This window comes from Xiphophorus maculatus, chromosome 9, assembly GCF_002775205.1.
Source record: "Xiphophorus maculatus strain JP 163 A chromosome 9, X_maculatus-5.0-male, whole genome shotgun sequence".
NCBI classification, from domain to species: Eukaryota; Metazoa; Chordata; class Actinopteri; order Cyprinodontiformes; family Poeciliidae; genus Xiphophorus; species Xiphophorus maculatus.
This window is the reverse complement of record NC_036451.1, coordinates 25,139,332-25,157,061: the sequence shown is the minus strand read 5'-3', so window position 1 is coordinate 25,157,061 and position 17,730 is coordinate 25,139,332. Positions and strand designations below refer to the sequence as shown.

At 44.3% G+C, this 17,730-nt stretch overlaps 2 protein-coding genes across 4 annotated transcripts in view; one reads left to right on the top strand and one right to left on the bottom strand.

Annotated features, from left to right (window-relative positions):
* The window catches only part of tp63 (tumor protein p63), a 39,811-nt gene extending 36,229 nt beyond the window's left edge, over positions 1 to 3,582 (top strand). The window contains exons 11-14 of one of the 3 annotated variants that reach the window (XM_023339138.1): positions 181 to 326; positions 1,842 to 1,989; positions 2,267 to 2,360; positions 2,472 to 3,582. In XM_023339138.1, coding sequence (XP_023194906.1) covers positions 181 to 326; positions 1,842 to 1,989; positions 2,267 to 2,360; positions 2,472 to 2,768 — 685 coding nt within the window. In that variant the 3' untranslated portion in view covers positions 2,769 to 3,582. The remainder of the gene's footprint in view (positions 1 to 180; positions 327 to 1,841; positions 1,990 to 2,266; positions 2,361 to 2,471) is intronic. The other 2 variants (XM_023339139.1, XM_023339140.1) reach the window with 2 other exon arrangements.
* A 66-nt stretch (positions 3,583 to 3,648) lies between these two features.
* zbtb11 (zinc finger and BTB domain containing 11) lies at positions 3,649 to 14,808 on the bottom strand. Its single transcript, XM_005804459.2, has 10 exons — positions 14,283 to 14,808; positions 12,523 to 12,761; positions 12,197 to 12,428; positions 10,602 to 11,533; positions 10,007 to 10,309; positions 8,246 to 8,669; positions 7,358 to 7,475; positions 7,099 to 7,257; positions 4,604 to 4,779; positions 3,649 to 4,441 (listed from the first exon to the last, which is right to left on the bottom strand). Exons 1-10 carry the CDS (start codon positions 14,590 to 14,592, stop codon positions 3,903 to 3,905), a joined length of 3,432 nt encoding a protein of 1,143 aa, XP_005804516.1. The 5' UTR covers positions 14,593 to 14,808; the 3' UTR covers positions 3,649 to 3,902.
* Between the last annotated feature and the right edge of the window lie 2,922 nt (positions 14,809 to 17,730).

Below are 17,730 nucleotides of genomic sequence, written 5' to 3'. Positions count from 1 at the left end.
CATGATATAATAAAACGAAATAAAAAACTTTTCCTGCTGGAATCTGATTCTTTTTCTGTCATTAAAAAAAAGAAACAAAAACACAGTAATCACGAGGTAATATGCCATGACTGGAAGATTCGTATTCAGACTCTGAGGGCGTCGCTAACGGCGCGTCGTCTCTTCTCTCTCCTGCTCCAGAACCTCCATGCAGTCCCCGACCCCCTACGGGTCCAGCTCCCCGACTCACGGAAAAGTGAACAAGCTGCCGTCGGTGAGCCAGCTCATCAACCCGCAGCAGCGCAACACGCTCACCCCCTCCAGCATGACGGGAGGCCTCACCGACAGTAAGTCTGCTGTCCGTCCAGACACCCGCTGCCAAACACACACAGCTTCCCTCGGATGCTTGCCACGCCCCACAACGGCTGCTGGCATGCTAAAAGTAGAGATGCACCCATCCGAGGCTTTCTGGCCAATTTCCGATCATTTTTTGTGAAACTCTAAGCTGCAGAGACGGATCGCTCTTTAAAAACTTTAAATCAGTGCCTCCAGGAAGTTGCGACGTTGAGATCGCGACTGTTAATGCGGATTCACTCGACATTTGCAAATTTTGCACAGACTCGCAAGTTTCACCAACTTCTTTGCTAATCTGACCTGATTTCCTTCTTCTGACCAGCAAGTCGGCTGGATTCTGGCCAATCAGCCCCACTCAAATCGAACTTCCTGTTTCACCAGATATGGAAAGAAGAACATGGAAAACGAAAACATGTATGATGCTAAAGATTTGCATCTCTTCTTTTTCTTTGCTAAAACCATTTTGAGAGCTTCTCCTATGTAAACGATTCATATTGAATGACTAATATGGAATTCATTTTGCACTTTGACCTCTGATTTGACATGACGACATGATTTCATTTGGGTTTCGTTCCAACAAGCACTTGAAAACGTTTTTTTGGACTTTTAAATATTAACTGTTAAATTCCTGTCCTTTTTCAAAACTGCAACTTTTTGAAAAGTTTTAGGCCACAAAACAAAATGGCAACATCCTGGAGGGACTGATACATGACCTGCTTCCAAAAAAGACTACAAACCTGAAAGAAACTACAAGAAACCTGGTCCTACAAACAAAACCCAACTAGTTAATGAACTTGATATTTAGTTATTGTAACTATTCTAACTGTGTGAGTCTGTTACAAAACAAAGCTAAACTGTGATTAGCATCTTCTTTAAGGCGTTGGAGCGATTAGCACTGTTAGCATTACTGTCTGTATTCTGATACAGTAGATCCTTATTAACTTGACTCTGACAGAGATGAAAATGAAAATAGCAAATAAATAAATGAATAAATAGTTTTAGTTTGGAACAGAAGTGAACCAATGGCTAAGATGAACAGTCGGGCCGACTGGCGATAAATTTACAATTATCGGACATAATAAAGCTAGCTGGGATATATTAGCATATATTAGCTACTGCTCTGAGTCACAAAAGAAGACTATGTACATTAATAATCCTGAAGTCCTGTGATGTATTTAAGGAACTTTTTTTTAATGAATATGACACCTAAATTTCAGATGCATAAATTCAACACTTTTAGATTCCTGCTCTGTAATATTGCCATAGAAACGAGCTTCATATGTCAAAATGTCTTTCGAGACTCGGGATTCTCAGGAACTACTTCCACACTAAAGAGTGTTGGAAGTAGTGACGATGGTGTTATATGTATGGTGTGTTCACTGATTGGCTAAAAGCCATTGGCGAAGTAGCGGCCCCCCCCAGTGTCCCCCCCACCCCCCTGTTTCCGCTGACCTTTCCACCCAGAGCAGTGAGATGAAGGCTCATGTTAGCTCCCTTTGTTTCTGCAGTGACCCCCATTATGGGCTCCCACATCCCCATGAGTGCTGACATGAGCTCACTGAGCCCCACACACGCCCTGCAGCAACAGCTGCCCCTGGTGCCCTCCTCCCACTGTACCCCCCCTCCTCCATACCCCATGGACAGCAGCATCTCCAGGTATCTAAGCAACGCTTGTCGCCACACATCCATGCCGCTTCTTTGGTTTTTGCTTGCCTTTTACCATTGCAGGAACGCTGTACCTGTTAAATTGAGTAATCAGATTTTTCTTTTTAGCTGACAGCATCACTTTAGAATGGTTTAAAAGACAAATAAAACCCAAAACGCTTTGACCTCACACTGCGAGTTAAAACGTTAACCTGGAAGCTGCAGCTGAATGTTTTCACTGGTGGTGTGATGAGAACGGACCAACAGTCTCCTGCTTGTCCCCCTGCAGCTTCCTCCTACGGCTGGGCTGTGCAGGCTGCTTGGATTACTTCACAGCACAAGGCCTAACCAACATGTACCAGATTGAGAACTATAACTTGGAGGTGAGCCCTTGCCTATCCAACACGAGTCATATGATGGGTTAGAGAGAAGAGAGGGGCTCGGCCTGCGCATACTAACCCCTCCCCCCCTCCCCCCTGTGTAATGACCATTAGGACCTGTCCAGGCTGAAGATCCCCGCCGAGTTCCAGCACATCATCTGGAAGGGCATCATGGAGCACCGACAGGCCATGGACTTTTCCCCTCCGCCGCACATAGTGCGCACCACCAGCGGCGCCTCCACCGTCAGCGTGGGCTCCTCCGAGGCGCGGGGCGAGCGCGTCATAGACGCCGTACGTTTCACCCTGCGCCAGACTATCTCATTCCCGCCTCGCGACGAGTGGTCCGACTTCTCCTTTGACCTGGATTCCCGCCGCAACAAGCAGCAGCGCATCAAGGAGGAGGGGGAATAGGAGCCGCTGCGCTCTCTCTCTCTCTCGATTCCCAGAGCCTCATTGCTCATCATTTCACGGCAACAAAAAATGGAACATTTCGTTTAAAAAAAGGGCCACAAATCTCTTTGCAGAAATGCACTTATGTTCATTTTGTATTTTTTTTTTTATTACTGGTGATAAGCACAGCTGTATTGTGTAATTTCTTGAGAGCACTTAAGAAATGCTGAGTATTTCAATGTTGCTGACTTGTCTGGGTTTTTGCTTCTGGTTCTGTAAATTAGTGGTTTTGTTTTGTTTTTTTTTTATTTGTGGAGGCGGAATGGATTGTCAACATTTCATTTCTTCTGTAAGAAGTATTAATTGACAGGAGCAGCAGCTTGTTTTCTACTGTAGCTGTAGTTTTTACGCCACCTTATTCAGTCAGCTTTTGAAGTACGTTTCTTTGAGATGGTCATTCATTTGATGTAGCCATATATAGGCCTAATGCTCTTGACCCAGTGTTTTTGTTTTTAACATGACTGATGTATTTTAGTTGTTTAAGCCAAACACAAGTATTTGTTTTACCACAGACATGTTTTGGTATTCTTTCATTAAATAAGGTGCCAGCAATCCAAATGTTTGTATATAATTCTGTATATAAAGTCTTTACAAAGGAGCCAAGTGTTGTAACCCTGCGCAGCCGTTCAAGCTGCTCAGGTGCGAGCATTAGTTCAAATCAAAGTAGTGAAACCACGAATTAAATGCTTTGCTTTTTGTATGTTTTGTAAATATTTGCAAACTTATCAAGGGTATTTTGTTATAAGTTCAAAATAAAGTTCATAATATCTTGTCATTGTAGGCACCCTGACTTTAATCTTTCACAGCTGAAGGTTCGGATTTAAAAACGAAACAAAAAAACTTTTTTTTCTACTTTTATTTATCCTGAGAATCTGATTCATACAGGTTATGCTGTCTGATCATGTTTTGCTTGAGTTAGGCCATTTACAGAAAACACACAGTCGCACACACAGATTACTTTACATTAATGTACAGTCACAGAAAAATAGGCATCTGTTTTAAACAGAATCTCATTGGTTTTTTTACACGTCATACAAACTGAACAAACACCTGCTCAAGTTTGTAGTCGAGTCCAGAGCCTGGCTCGGTGAAGCGTTACTCCACCTCCGCTACGTGAGCCACCTCCACCTCCATGGTGTGAATCTCCTCTGACGCCTCCTCCTTGACCCCGGACATGGCCTGCTGGGCCAGGACGTAGTTCACCACCTGCATGATGCCCTGATCCGACAGCGTCGCCATCGAGCCTTCGTTGGCGGCCTGCGCGGCCTGCACCGCCTCCACGGCCTCCACCGTCTCCTCGGTGATCAGCACCGTCTCCAGCTCCTCGGCGGCGGTCGGGTGGGCGGGCCTGAGCTCGGGCGGCAGGTCGGAGGCCAGGATGCTGACGGCGTGCTCCACCTGGGTGCCCTGGTTGTGGAACTGCAGGGTGTCCTTCTCCAGCATGATCTTCCCCGGAAGGCTGTCCACGTGGTACTTGGCCATGTGCTTGCGCAGCGTGCGCGCGTCGATGTGCGCCTCCTGGCACATCGGGCACACGTACGGCCGCTCGCCCGTGTGAGTCCGGACGTGGCGTTTGAGAGAGCGGGCGTCGGCCCAGGCCACGCCGCAGGTCAGACATTCAAACGGCTTCACTCCTAGAAAAATTAAACAAATAAAGAGTAAGAATATAGAACACTTAACGTCCCACTGCAAAAACAGAAAATTATTTCGATCCAGTTTGGACTGCAAATATCTTGAAATAAGCTCCTAAAGAAAGCAGACCAAAAGTCCTCTGAAACATGTTTGTGCCGGCTCACCCTGGTGGTTGTTGATGTGGCGCCGGTACTCTCTGAGCTGAGTGAACTTCCTGCCACACTGCTGACACTCCCGCTCCAGGTTCTGCTTCACCCGGCCCTTCTTGCCGTGCGTGGCTTTCTTCACGTGTCTCCTGAACAGGGCCTTCTCGAAGAACTCCTTCCCGCACACGTTACACCTGAGGACCCGGACACGATCACTGCAGCAGGCCAATCAGCAGAGACCTGCAGACTTCTCAGAACACGGCCTCTGTGCTTGGTAGGCTCGGACAGAGAGCGCCCCCACATTACTGCCGAGGTTAGGTCTAGACTTTGACTGGACCGTTCTAAAGGTGGAGACACTATGTGTTGGTGTGAGAGTGGAACAGGCTGGGAGTATGAACTAAACGTTTGAGACTAAAACAACATTTCAGCGTACTTGGACTGAAAGTATGGCTAGGCGAGAAATTGATTCAATTGATTAATGTTTCTGAAAACTTCATTTTTGATCAATTTTGACTTTTTTTCCCACCTGAGACCTTAGGGTTTCCATAGTTCAGAGTGATGTCAGCAAGCTAAGCAGGTTTAAATCTCAGAAATCTTGGAAATTTCTGAGTTTAAAATGTTGGAAATTTTTAAACAGAAAATTTTTATACAGAAATTTTCTATACATATATATATTGTATATATATATATATATATATATATACAATGCCTCTAAAACGTTGTTGTATAATTTGGATTTGATTTAAAAAAAAAAAAGAATCTGATACCTTATTCTTTCAGCCATATCCCCCTAACAAAGTTTTCATCCTTGTACGTTTCTTTTCATTGGCTCCAATTTTCCAGACTTGGAAAACAAAATCATTTCTGTTTTAACAGCAGATAACGGCAAGATGAAGTGATTCCATTGATGCCTCGCAATCAGCTGCTTGTTGGCAAGTGATGGTTGTAGCGCACGGCTGCTGCACAATCAAACATTTAAAGATGATGAAAATAATGAGTTAATAGTTTTTAACTCTTCCTGTCATTTACTGGTTCTTTATGTTAGAAGAGAAACATATTTCAAAGGTAACCTTCAGTATCTTATTGCTGAGTTAATGATGGGGTTTTTCCCACTGTTGCTCTCAGCCTCGTTGTTTCAGGAAGCTGCAAGTCGGGCTCAATAAAAACACACCAGTGAGATGAGAGCTGTTCGCTCGGCCGCTTTGCTTTTCCTTGTTGCACCAAATCGAACCGAATCACTTTGTTTACCCTGAAATCAGAGGAACAAGTCGAACGCTTTGCCTGAAAACGGCATCTAGAGAGAATTAGATCCCATCATGATAAAACCTTCTACTGACTGCAGATTAGATTATCCTAAAAATAACAGAAACAAATAAACAATTACAAGAGTAAAACGGCAACATCAGTGTTTTTATACATTGAAGGAAATTATGTTTTGGGCTGAAATGAGCCAAAATGCAGTTTTTCACTGCGCTGCATGTCAGGAGTTAGAAATGGCTCCCTCTGGTGGCTCTACGAGGTATTTGACGTTAGGAGATGAAAATAAATGAACTAAAGATCAATTCACTACGATATGGGTCATTTATTAATGTTTATTAATAGTGTCTAATGGTGGTTTTTTTACATTCTCTCTCGCAAACCTGAAATACATCTATTTAACAAAATAAATCCCCAATTTCAATAACTAATATTTAAAATATAAAATAACCTTTATTTCAATTATCAATATTAATACTATTAGCTCAGAGTTAAATATTCATGACATTTTTTTTCTCGCGTCTGGAGTTAAATTCTCACACGTCTCTTATTTTTAGGTCAATTAGAAGTATCAAAATTATTTAAATTCATTAAATGCCAGGAAGACTTGGCAAGAACATTTTTTTAAAGTTAGGGTAGAAGGGTATTTGTTGTAACTTTTGTGTCTGAAACTATCTGCTTTAACTGTTAATAACTCTTTCAAGCGTTAGATTGCTCTTAACTACAAAACTACGCATTTTGAATATCAAACACTTTCCAAACGCCAAAGTGAAATCTAAACATTTCGAAGGATTTCAGGCGGATTTCTGTTACTGTAAACTGAACCAGCGGTGAACTGACCGCTGAGCCGCTGAGTTGGCAACAGTGGGGCGACTCTTGTTAACTGCAAACGCTCAGACATGACCTGGTGGGCGGAGCTAAGAGTCAAGCCTCTCACTGCAGAGCAGGAGACGACTGACTTGACTTTTACGCCTTTACTGAGGTAGATAAGATCGGCGTATCCCAAACTTACCGATCGGTGCCAATAAATCACAGATTTCCTTAAACGCCTAGTAGAAATGCCTTTAACTCTGTGAAGACTGAGCAAGGAGTGAGGCGGGTTTTGGGCTATGAAAGTAAAAAAGGCAAAGCTAAACTTTCTGTGAAGGGTTTTGCATCATTTTCCTTCTATTTTGTTAATTCTGTTAAATAAAACATTGAAAATGCTCCTGCCAGGCAGTGTGGCCATCAGGAGGAATCGGTGTGTGTTTCCTCACTTGAAGGGCTCCGACACGCTGTGGGACTTGACGTGCGAGTACCAGTCCTTCTTCCAGCTGTAGCACTTCCCACACACCTGGCACTGGAAGGGTTTCAGGCCCATGTGCTTGTTCATGTGCTGCTGGAGATCCTTCGCTTCGTAGAAACTCTTCTCACAGCTGCGGGCGGAGGGAGGGGGAGAGTGAGAGGGAGTCAGTGGATGGTTTTTGTCTCGTCTGTGTTTGGGTCACAGGGGCCAACGGCAGCCGGGTCACTCACTGAGAACAAGAGAACGGACGCACTTCTGGTCTGGGCTGGTGCTTCTTCAAGTGCTTGCTCAGAGCCGAGGCTCGGTGGAAGGTGGCACCGCAGGTGTTGCACAGGTACTTTGACTCACCTGTGGATTTAATAGAATAGAGTAAAGGAGAGGAAAGGAGAGGAGAGGAGAGGAGAGGCTTTTAAAAATGGGAAATTTGAGCTGAGCTTTTCATGGTTTCCTCTGTGATGGCGACGCACCGACACGGTGAAATAAAAGAGGCACAGCACCTTCAGAGTGAACCTATAGGGTTTTAAATATATGTTAAAATGTACTTTATTTTGAAAAACCAAGCCAAGTGAAGTAGAGGAAGATAAAAGGTTAAGCTGAAAGCATCATTAGTTCAGGCTTGTGGAAACCTGATGGTAAATTGTTTCAATAATTATTGCGGTAAAAACATTCAGCTCCTATAATGAGCTCAGCTGACGTGCAGGTCCACCAGGTGTTTGCTAATTGCTGCTGGCTAGTCTGAAGGAGCTGAGTGAGGTTTTAGTTGTGGAATGTCAGAAACTTGGGGCTAGGCCCATCCAGGTGTTTTACACAACTGAACTGAGATTAAAGGATTTCAAAAGAAGAGGAATAAACCAGAGGAAGACGTTGAGGCTCAATTTGTTTCTTTTAGTTTAGTTTCGTGAGGAATGTAGAAATGATGGTGATCTGATCCGGGTTGTGGGTAATACTTCCTAATACTTCCTAATACTTCCTAAATACACCGCAGTGTTCCTTGGGTGACACTGATGACTCAAACCAATCCAGTGGTGAGGTGTGAGCGACCAGCACAGATTAAACCCACCCAGAGGAGAGAGTTTTTTAACAACCACACTGTGTGTGTGTGTGTGTGTGTGTGTGACCTGTGTGCAGGCTGGTGTGCTCCTCCATGCTCCTCTTGCTGACGAACGTCTTCTTGCAGTACTCGCACTGGAACTGCTTGGTGACGTCGTGCAGCACGCGGTGCATCTTCAGGCTGTGCTTGTGGGCGAACGTCTTGCCGCACACCTTGCAGGTGTGCGGCCGCACGCCCGTGTGGGTCAGCATGTGGATCCGCAGCGAGTACAGCTTCGGCAGCGTCTTCCCGCAGATGTCGCACACAAACTCCCGGCGGGTGTACGCCGCCGCCGCCGCCACCTTGTCGTCCAGCTCGCTCTCTGCTCGCTCCGCGGGGCCCAGCTCCGCCAGGGCCTTGGGGACGGACGACGCCCGCTGGCTTCTCTGCTGCTTGTGTCGGGCCAGGTGAGCCTGGAGCGAGGCGGCGTACTGGAACTCCTTACTGCAGAGCTGGAGAACGACAAAAAAAAAAAAAAAAAACCACAAGATCTTATAGAAATACAAGAAAATGTAAAAAACAAAAAGCTGTATTGAGAAGCACAATAAATAAAAATCCAGATTTTTTTTTTTTCAGACCTCTGTATCCAAATATGTTGTCGGAAAGTTAAGTGAAAGGAAAACAGAAATTGGGACAAGGATTCTGAAGTAAGCTGGGAGGACCAGGTTCTGCTTTGATGATTATTTTACTAAAACTCTGATCAAATTTAGATGGAAAAAAATGCAAATATACAAAAATTACCCATTAAGAAAAAAGTAGTAATAATACAATCATTAAACCACAGTAATCGATTATTCTGACAATTAATTGATTAATAGGATAAAAAAATATCTGCAGATTTTTCATTTAATAAAAACGCGTAAAGGTACAAATAAATAATCCAATTCCTTTTACTGCCTAAAATGCAATAGCATTAGCGACTGCTTGACAACTTGTAGTAGGGCTGAAACGATTCCTCCAATGATTCGAGTCCCGCGATTATGAAAATTCCTGGAGGAAAATGTATCTGGAAGCTTCATTAAACTACCGTATGTTTTATGACATAGCGCACCGTGTTCCGGCCGGGTCGTTAATTGTGGCGGGCAGCGCTCTCACTTCCGTCTATGAGTTGTTGCTAAGTGCTAGCAGCATGACATGAAATGTTGCATTTAACAATGCAAATAAGCATCGTTAAATTGTCTGCCGCGATGCTTGGAGTGTGACAGCTTCTCTGCCGTTTCAGAGCGAACAGTAGGAAGAGGAGAGAGAGAGAGAGATCTGATTACTCAATTAACTGTAAAAATAATCTATAGCGTACTCGATTTCTAAAATATTCTTTTACAACAGTCCTAATTTGTAGCAAGAATGAATCTGCAGCTACAAAATAAGGAGTTTTGAATAGAACATGTTTACAGACGAGGAAAAGGTTGTTTTTTTTTTATCTTAAATAAAATTGTACATTATTTTTTGTACCATTTTGTACAAAAAAAGAAACAGTGTGTTGTGTTTTTAAGCAAATTGACTTTTTTGAGTCTACAAACTCCAATTATCTCCATAACTGATTCATCACAGTTAATCCTATTAATGGTTTCAGCCCAAATCCCTGTGTTGGCTGACTGTCTGCTGACTCTTTGATTTATTGAGGGACAGCAGGACCAACCATGCAAACAAACAGAGCAACCTGGGCTCTGTTCATTTAGACTTATTATCTGAAAGACATAATCATCTAAAATAAACAGAAATAAGTCCCTCTGTTTGTGATCAACAATCTCTGATCTACTGAGATGGATCTGTTCTCATCAACACTCACGCTGCACTTGTAAGCGCGGGCCTTCTCGTGTTTCAGCGTGTGCATGATGAGAGAGTAGCGCCTCTGGAAGGACATGCCGCACTCGGAGCAGGTGTGCTCTTCGCTCCCGGCGTTCTGCGGCGCGCCGTCTTGCTGCTTGGCCTCCGCCTCTGGTTCCACCGCCTTCGCTGCCACCTCGTCAGGTCGCAGCTCTCCGCCCGTCACGCTCTCCGCGGCGCTCTCCTCCACGACGGCTTCCGGCTCGCCCTCAAACTCAGGCTCCACCGGCCTCTTTGGTGGTCTCCCTCTCTTCCTCGGACCCACCTGTGACGTGACGTTTTTTCAAAATGGAAAACAGTCACTGGGTGCAGTTTTGTGAAAATAATCACAATTTTCTTTCATGTGCCAGGCGTCCCAAGGAACTTTATTAATGGGGATGTTTTTGTGTTAGTGAGGTAATGGTTGCTACAGACGTACAGTGAGCTAGAAAAGAAATAATTAGTAGTTTTTATTATCACTTATCGTTATCATAATGGTACCACAAAATATTAAGACAAAGTTTTAAGTCCATATCACCCAGGCCGTCAAACAACTTGGACTAAACCATCAGCTGTACCTTTGGGGGCGTGGCAGGGGGCGGAGTTACACTCTTGACCTCCTCTTCCTCCTCCAGGCCCATGTGTAGCCGGGCGTAGCCGCCCTCGGCCATGTAGCGCTGCCGCAGTCGTCTGCCGCTGAGGTCGTCCGGGGTCGCCTCCTGCTTGTCGCCGTGCTCTTCCTCTGCGGGATCCTCCTCCGGCGGTATCCACCCCTCCACCTCCACCTCCCGCTTCACCTTGGGTGGACGGCCCCGCTTGCGTTTCTGAGGGACAGGAAGTGTCTCTTCTTTCTGAGCCTCGGTCGGAGCGGCCGCCTCTGACTCCAGCACCACTTCCTCTGAGGGAGCGTGTCTGTCGGCGTCCACGTCTAGGACGAAGGCGCCGGCGTCGACCACCTGCGGCTGCTCCATGGCCAGGCAGGCCGACACCACGGCGAGCGACTCGCTGGCGCCTGCCTGGCCGCTGTGCGTCACCACTGTCATGGTCTCACCTTCCAGTCCTTCGCCGCATCCCGATATGAGCGTGAGGGTGTCGCCGTGCTCCCCTTCCCCGCCGTGAGCGATCAGCGCCACGGTCTCGCTCTGCCCGGCCTCTACGCCGTCTCCCGCCACCGCGTGGGTCAGGACCGTCACCGGCTGCTGGATGCAGGCGCCGTGTGTTACCACGGTGCTGCCGTCGTCCTCTATGGTCACCATGTAGGCGTCCGGCTCCACCTTGGCGTCGTCGGTGGCCAGGGCGCCCGCCACCACCGTGTGCACGTCTCCTTTCTGGTACACCGTCAGCTTCTGCTCCTCCACCTGCTTGTGCACCGACTCGCATATCTGCAGCACCTCCGTCATCAGCAGGTGCCGGGCGAGGTTGGCGATGTCGGCCATCACGCAGAAGTTAAAGGTCAGCACAGAGGTGTATGCAAAGTCCAGCAGCGGGAGGAAGCTGGACTTAGCGAAACCTGTAGAGAGAGAGAGATAGAGTGAAAGAGAGAAAGAAAGAAAGTGTGAGAATGAGAGAGAGGGAGAGGGAGTTTAATTGCTTTGCAGACATTTCCACAGAAACTTACCAGAGTTAAAAGGATGAACCATAAATTTAGGGTGGAAGTTTCTAAAGTGGGTGAGGCAACAAAGGAAGAAATGAAGGAAGGACATGTGTGGAAAAAAAGGAAGGAAAGAAGAATAAGTGGAAAAAAGGAAGAATGGAACGACAAACACTTGAAAAAAGCAGCATGGAAGGAAAAACAGGGAGGGAGGGAGGGAGGGAGGGAGGGAGGGAGGGAGGGAGGGAGGGAGGGAGGGAGGGAGGGAGGGAGGGAGGGAGGGAGGGAGGGAGGGAGGGAGGGAGGGAGGGAGGGAGGGAGGGAGGGAGGGAGGGAGGGAGGGAATGTGAAATAAGGAGAAAGAAAGGAAAGACAGGAAGAGATGAAAAAATGAAGGATGGAAACAACATTCAGAAAAAGGGATAAAGTATGTGTTTCATCACATACTTTTCGGGCTGTTCTACTAAGAACAGGAAAACACTGAAATCCCATCCCACTACTACGTGTGTGTGTGTGTGTGTGTGTGTGTGTGTGTGTGTGTGTGTGTGTGTGTAACGTGGGCGAGAGCAGCAGAGCGCTCACCAGAGAGGTCCACCACGGCCTCGTGCGTCGTCACGGCGCCCTTCTCGAAGAAGAGCTCGTTGAAGTACTCGCTGCAGGCGGCCAGCACGGCCTTGTGGGCGCGGTGCTCCTCCCCTTCGATCAGCAGCGTGATGTCACAGAACTGGTTGCTGATGCGCTGCTGGTTCAGTTTGTCCAGCATGGTCTGGCTGTGTTTGGGCAGGAACTGGTTCACCTCTCCTTTGCTGTTCACCTGAAAACAAAAACGATTGCAGAGCAAACTGCTGAAAAGCGGCTGGAAGCGCCACAGACTCGCGTTTCTGACACACACAGCCGCGGCCACGTACGTAAACCACTTCGTGTTTAGTCGTCCCCTTGGCTAACTTGGGTCTCTGGGAGGACAGGTCTGCCGAGAAGAAAATGTCCTCTCCGTCCTCCTCCTCCTCGTCGTCCTCGTCCTCCAGGGGCCCGAACTTCCGCCTCCCTTGCCTTGAGAACGGCCGGGGCCCAGAGCCGTCGTCCGCGCTGCGCTTGCTCTGACACTGGGCGCATTCTCTGATGTGGTCTTTCACGTTCTTCAGGATCCCTGGAGGAGGAGGAGAAGGCCCCATTATGTTTATATCGCGCATGAACATATGACGCGTCCGTTAACAAAATATTTTAGATTTCTGCACTGTATAATAGTAGAAAAAAAGAAAAATCTTAAATGAATCCACTCTTAACTGTTTGTGTAACTTTTGTGACACAAAGTCGCATGTCGGTCATGATTAGAGGACAGCTTCGACCTGATGTAATATTAGTATATTAGTTTCAGTATTTGAAATGCTGAAATGATTAATCGTGATGAATCCATTTTTTAAATAAGCGTCGACTGATTTAGTAATTCAATTAATGACTTTTTTTTAACTGGACTAAAAAAAAAGAACATATTCAGAGCAGTAATTAAGCCGAACTCTTTGTAAAAATAAATACATTTTGCACGCAAGATAAAAATGTTCAAGAGGCCCAATTTTAGCTTCAACTTTTTAAAGTTGTATGTATAAAAAAATCTACTAAGCACCTTTTGCTATCCATTTATTAATCAGTTAAACCAACTGATTAAAATAATCAACAGATCAGACCCTAGACTTTATTGATGATCAGTCATACAGAAATGCTGAATATTTCACATGTTGATGTTTAAAGGATTTTTTTTTTAGCTGTCGCATCTTTTGCTACAAATGATCAAGCTTTCACTGAGAAAGCTACTTAGTTGCATTTTAGGCAATAAAATGTTTTACTTTTTTTATTTTCAAACGGAATTTAATTATTTATTTATTTGCATATCTTACTGTATTTTGAATATTGTATAAAAAGGGATTAAATAACAAAAGTCAGCAGAATGTGACCCTTTTTTTTGAGCCAATTAATCGTCACAATAACAGAAAGATTACAAAAAATAATCATTATTATTAGTATTAATAGTTTCAGTCCTATTTATTTCTTGCATTTGAAATGCAACATGCTCACATCCAGCTTTGTGGATCAGAACCCACACAACATCACTAGTGTTGTGCCGATGATTAATCCAGCCAGCAGCAGGATTAACAAACATAAACAAGACTCAGAAAACATCTTGGACCAAAAGCAGAATGAAATTTACGTTTTAAATTTAAAAGCCTTCGTTCTGCTACAAACAAGATGTCTACATGGACTTTGTCTGAAATTATTGTGCGGAAAAGATGGGTAGATTTTAAGAGTTGTGTGGACGTGTGTTGTCATCGCTGTATCCTCTTTGGATTTATGAATGCCCAGAGGAAGATGGAAATGTTTTGTGAAAGACGCTTTAAAGAGCTTCAGGACTGGTTGTGTAAAATCTAGCCTAGTGACCCCGGGCACCCCTTGGCTACGCCCCTGAGGAATTAAAAATATACTTGGGAAACATTTCTGATCCAGCGAAATGATCCTTTCGCCAGTTCGCCGCTAGTTGGCAGCAGAGAGCAGCTGAGTGTTTGGGTCAGCAGCTAACTGGTTTCCGTTTGTTTCTGACAACGTTTAAATGGACTAAATTAGCCCCTCGGTATAAAGACAGACGGTTTGCTGGGAACGGCTCGCCCCGGGGTCTTACCTCTCCACCAGTACTTCTGAGAGATAATTTCCCAGGTGAGCTGCTGGTTGAGGTGCTCCCCTCCCTCTATAATGTGCGCCTGGTTGATAAGTTCCCTCCTCCGGCAGTCCTGCAGCACCACCTCCAGCTCGGTGAAATCATTCTGGCCTTTCTGCCGTCGCTGGTAAAACAGAGTCCCGTTCCTCACCACGTAGCAGGCCGCCGCTTTCCGTATTTTCCTCTTGGTATTACCGGAGGTCCCCGGTGCATAAGGTTCCCGTTCATCTGTCAGATAGCGTAGGATAGCCAAGTAGCTTTCTTCACACGACATGGCTCGGCTTATCCGCGTGTTTCCCCGCTGAAATGCGGTCTTTTCTTGAATTAGAGAGGCCTCCTCAGTCCTCGGCAGAGAAGTATGATTTTTATTATAGACCTAGAGTATAGTTTAGGTGAAACAAACACGCCAAAACAGCAACATTTTAATTTGTTTGCTAAGGTGGAACTGCAGTTCGCAACAGCCAGGGTAGACTTGCCCGAACAGACAAAATGGCTGCTGCACAGCCGGATTTTGCGTAGTCAGAAGCGGAAGTAAGCGATGAACCTTATCCACCACAAGAGGGCGCCAACTGTCCTCTCAAGGAGAAAACATCCGGACGGTTGTGACCTTTATTACTTAGATTTTCGTCTTTAAATTTGAAAAAATAAATAATTAAAACTTTTAACTTCTGGATACAAGAATTCCTATAAAAACATATTTTTCAGTCATAGAATGAATGTAGGACACGGTAGTAAATTATAGACATGTCCTATATTCAAATATTTTCACTAAATAGGAGCTTCACATTTAAAAATTTCCATAATCCAACAACAGAACACGTGTGTAATTTATTTTCCATGGAAATTTTTACATGAATGGTGCGTTAGGGTAATCCTTAAGTGCCGTCACCACCAACCTCAACCTATAGATGGGTGGATAGACCAAGAAAACAAGCAGCCCATTAACCCTCTATGGCATGGCGTTGCCCTCAGGCAACAAACCACATAGCTGTACCTCACATTGCTCCTTTATTTTATTTCTTGGGGGGGCATGATTTTTGACATATTTTTGTCCAAAAAATAGTTCTTTTATGAATATAGTTTTTGTTTGATTTGTATTTCATTTCTCATAATCAGTGTAGACAATCTTGGTGTTCTAGACCAATGTTACCCTGAGGCAACAAACCCAAATCTGGTTCCAGGAGGTGTCAGAGTCCGATTTTATGATTGACATGTAATTAGGGACCACCAAGCTCCCAAAGAATGCAGGAAAATATTTCTTCTCCACAAAAATAAAAAGTCATGCCATAGAGGGTTAATGGTTTTCACACTTGCTTCAAGCTAAGGTGGTTCAGAGGCAAAAAGCCTTTTTAATTTTGCCTGCTGCATGCTTTTTTTCATTAATAGAACAAAGGTTTTTCATACCCGGTTGCCTTTCAGTACAATCATATTCAGTCAAAGTACATAAAAACATAAATTTGATACAACTTCACCTGTATTTGGCAGCCTTTATCATTTCTTCTTTTTTTTTTACAGCATGAACAACATTTGGGGAAGAGGGATACTTCACTGTCTGGACATGCAAATAAGATGTTTTTCAGTGTGAAAGCAGATGACTTCAGATTTGAGTCTTGTTTCATCATCTTTCAGTTTCTGTCATCAACATTGTCGACAAAGGCTGAATACTTAAACATTTATTGGGAATATGATTTTACAAACAGAAGTTTAATTAACATTTGCATTAAGTCATGCAAATGCTAATAAAACAAATGTTTTTTGAGTTTCAGGGGGCAAAGAGACAAAACTACTTGCCCTCTGAACAAGGAACAAGTCTCTTCATCACCAAGGCTACAGCCAGATAAAGGTGAGTATGGTGATATAGTGCTTGCCTAGTCTCTTTGCTGAGTTATTAGCAGACCTAATGAATACACACACATAATAATTGGACTGGTTTGGGTGGAGATTTTACAATAAAGAGATGTGAAACCATCTGTCTATGCAGAGAGTAAACGTGGCAGTCTTTTCACGCTGTAGGTGTTTCCAAGATCTTCCCCCTCACTGCGCCCCAAGCCTCCTTTTAATATCTCGATTTCAATAAAAATTCGTTTCTGCCCTTTAACAGGATAAAGCGTTGAAAATCGTTCAAGTTGCCATGTTATAGCCATAAACCTGAATGTATTTTGTGCATTCGCGTTCATCCCTCTTCCCCTGACCTTGAAGGAGGCGCTGCAGAATGCTCTGGCTTTAGCAGATAGCGCTCACTCATTTCAGCGCCTCCACACAGATTCAAACTTTCTCAGACAGACACTGGCTCTGAAGGGAAGAGGGAAAACAAGTTTGTTGGACATTCATGTGCTAAATATGAAGCCGTTTTCAAGCACTCCAAAGACCGCTCTTCTGATCATTTCAGTCAACTTGTTAGATTGCGTTATTTAAACAAGCGAAAGCATATGTTGGATGAATCTCTTAAAATGATGAGGATTTTCTGACATTCCAAACTTTTGTTGCATCCTTCTGTCTCTTTAAAGTCATCTGCACCCGGATTGGACTTTGTTATTAGACATAATTGAAGATTAGGACAGTCAACCTTTGTTTTTATCTCATTTTGATTTAAATAATCCCCAAATAATCACATTGTGGTTGAATACGGAATGCTTATTATCGTAAAACTGTTTGAAGGTAAAGCTGGGCTTTTTTTTACATGTATATCTCATACATGTAACATGATTACATGTATGAAAGTACATTGGATGTGGACACAACCCTTAAAAGTTTGTTTTAGCCTAGATCACAAGTGTCAAACTCCAGTCTTCGAGGGCCGCTGTCCTGCTGTTTTTAGATGTGCCACAGGTACAAAACACAGGAATGAAATGGCTTAATTACCTCCTCCTTATACCTCCTCAGTTCTCCAGAGTCCTGCTAATAACCTAATTATTCTATTCAGGTGTGGTGCAGCAGAGGCACATCTAAAAGTTGCAGGGCAGTGGCCCTTGAGGACTGGAGTTTGACACCCCTGGCCAAGATTAAATGCAGCTTTAGTGATTGGTTAAGGCTGCCATTTTCTCATTGGCTGGGGAATGCTTAAAAGGTCACCTGTGATTGGTGTAGGCTAACCAGAGACGGCCCAAGACATAGACAAACTAAGATTGCTTAGGACCTTCCACAAAAGCTTGAATTGTGAACATAGATCTAAAATTTGTATACTTTTCATTGAGAATCCCTTGTGAAAAATAAACATACTCAATATATAAAATTATAACACACGTGAGGCCAGACTAATCAGAAACATACTTCAAGTTTGTTAAGGATTATTTGACTTAAAGCATGTTATTTTGGAACAACAAATTTTGGAAACACTTTTTTTGCATCACACAAGCCACACGATCAACAACCAGATGTTACTACTGGCGGAAACGACAAAGAGGATGACAGG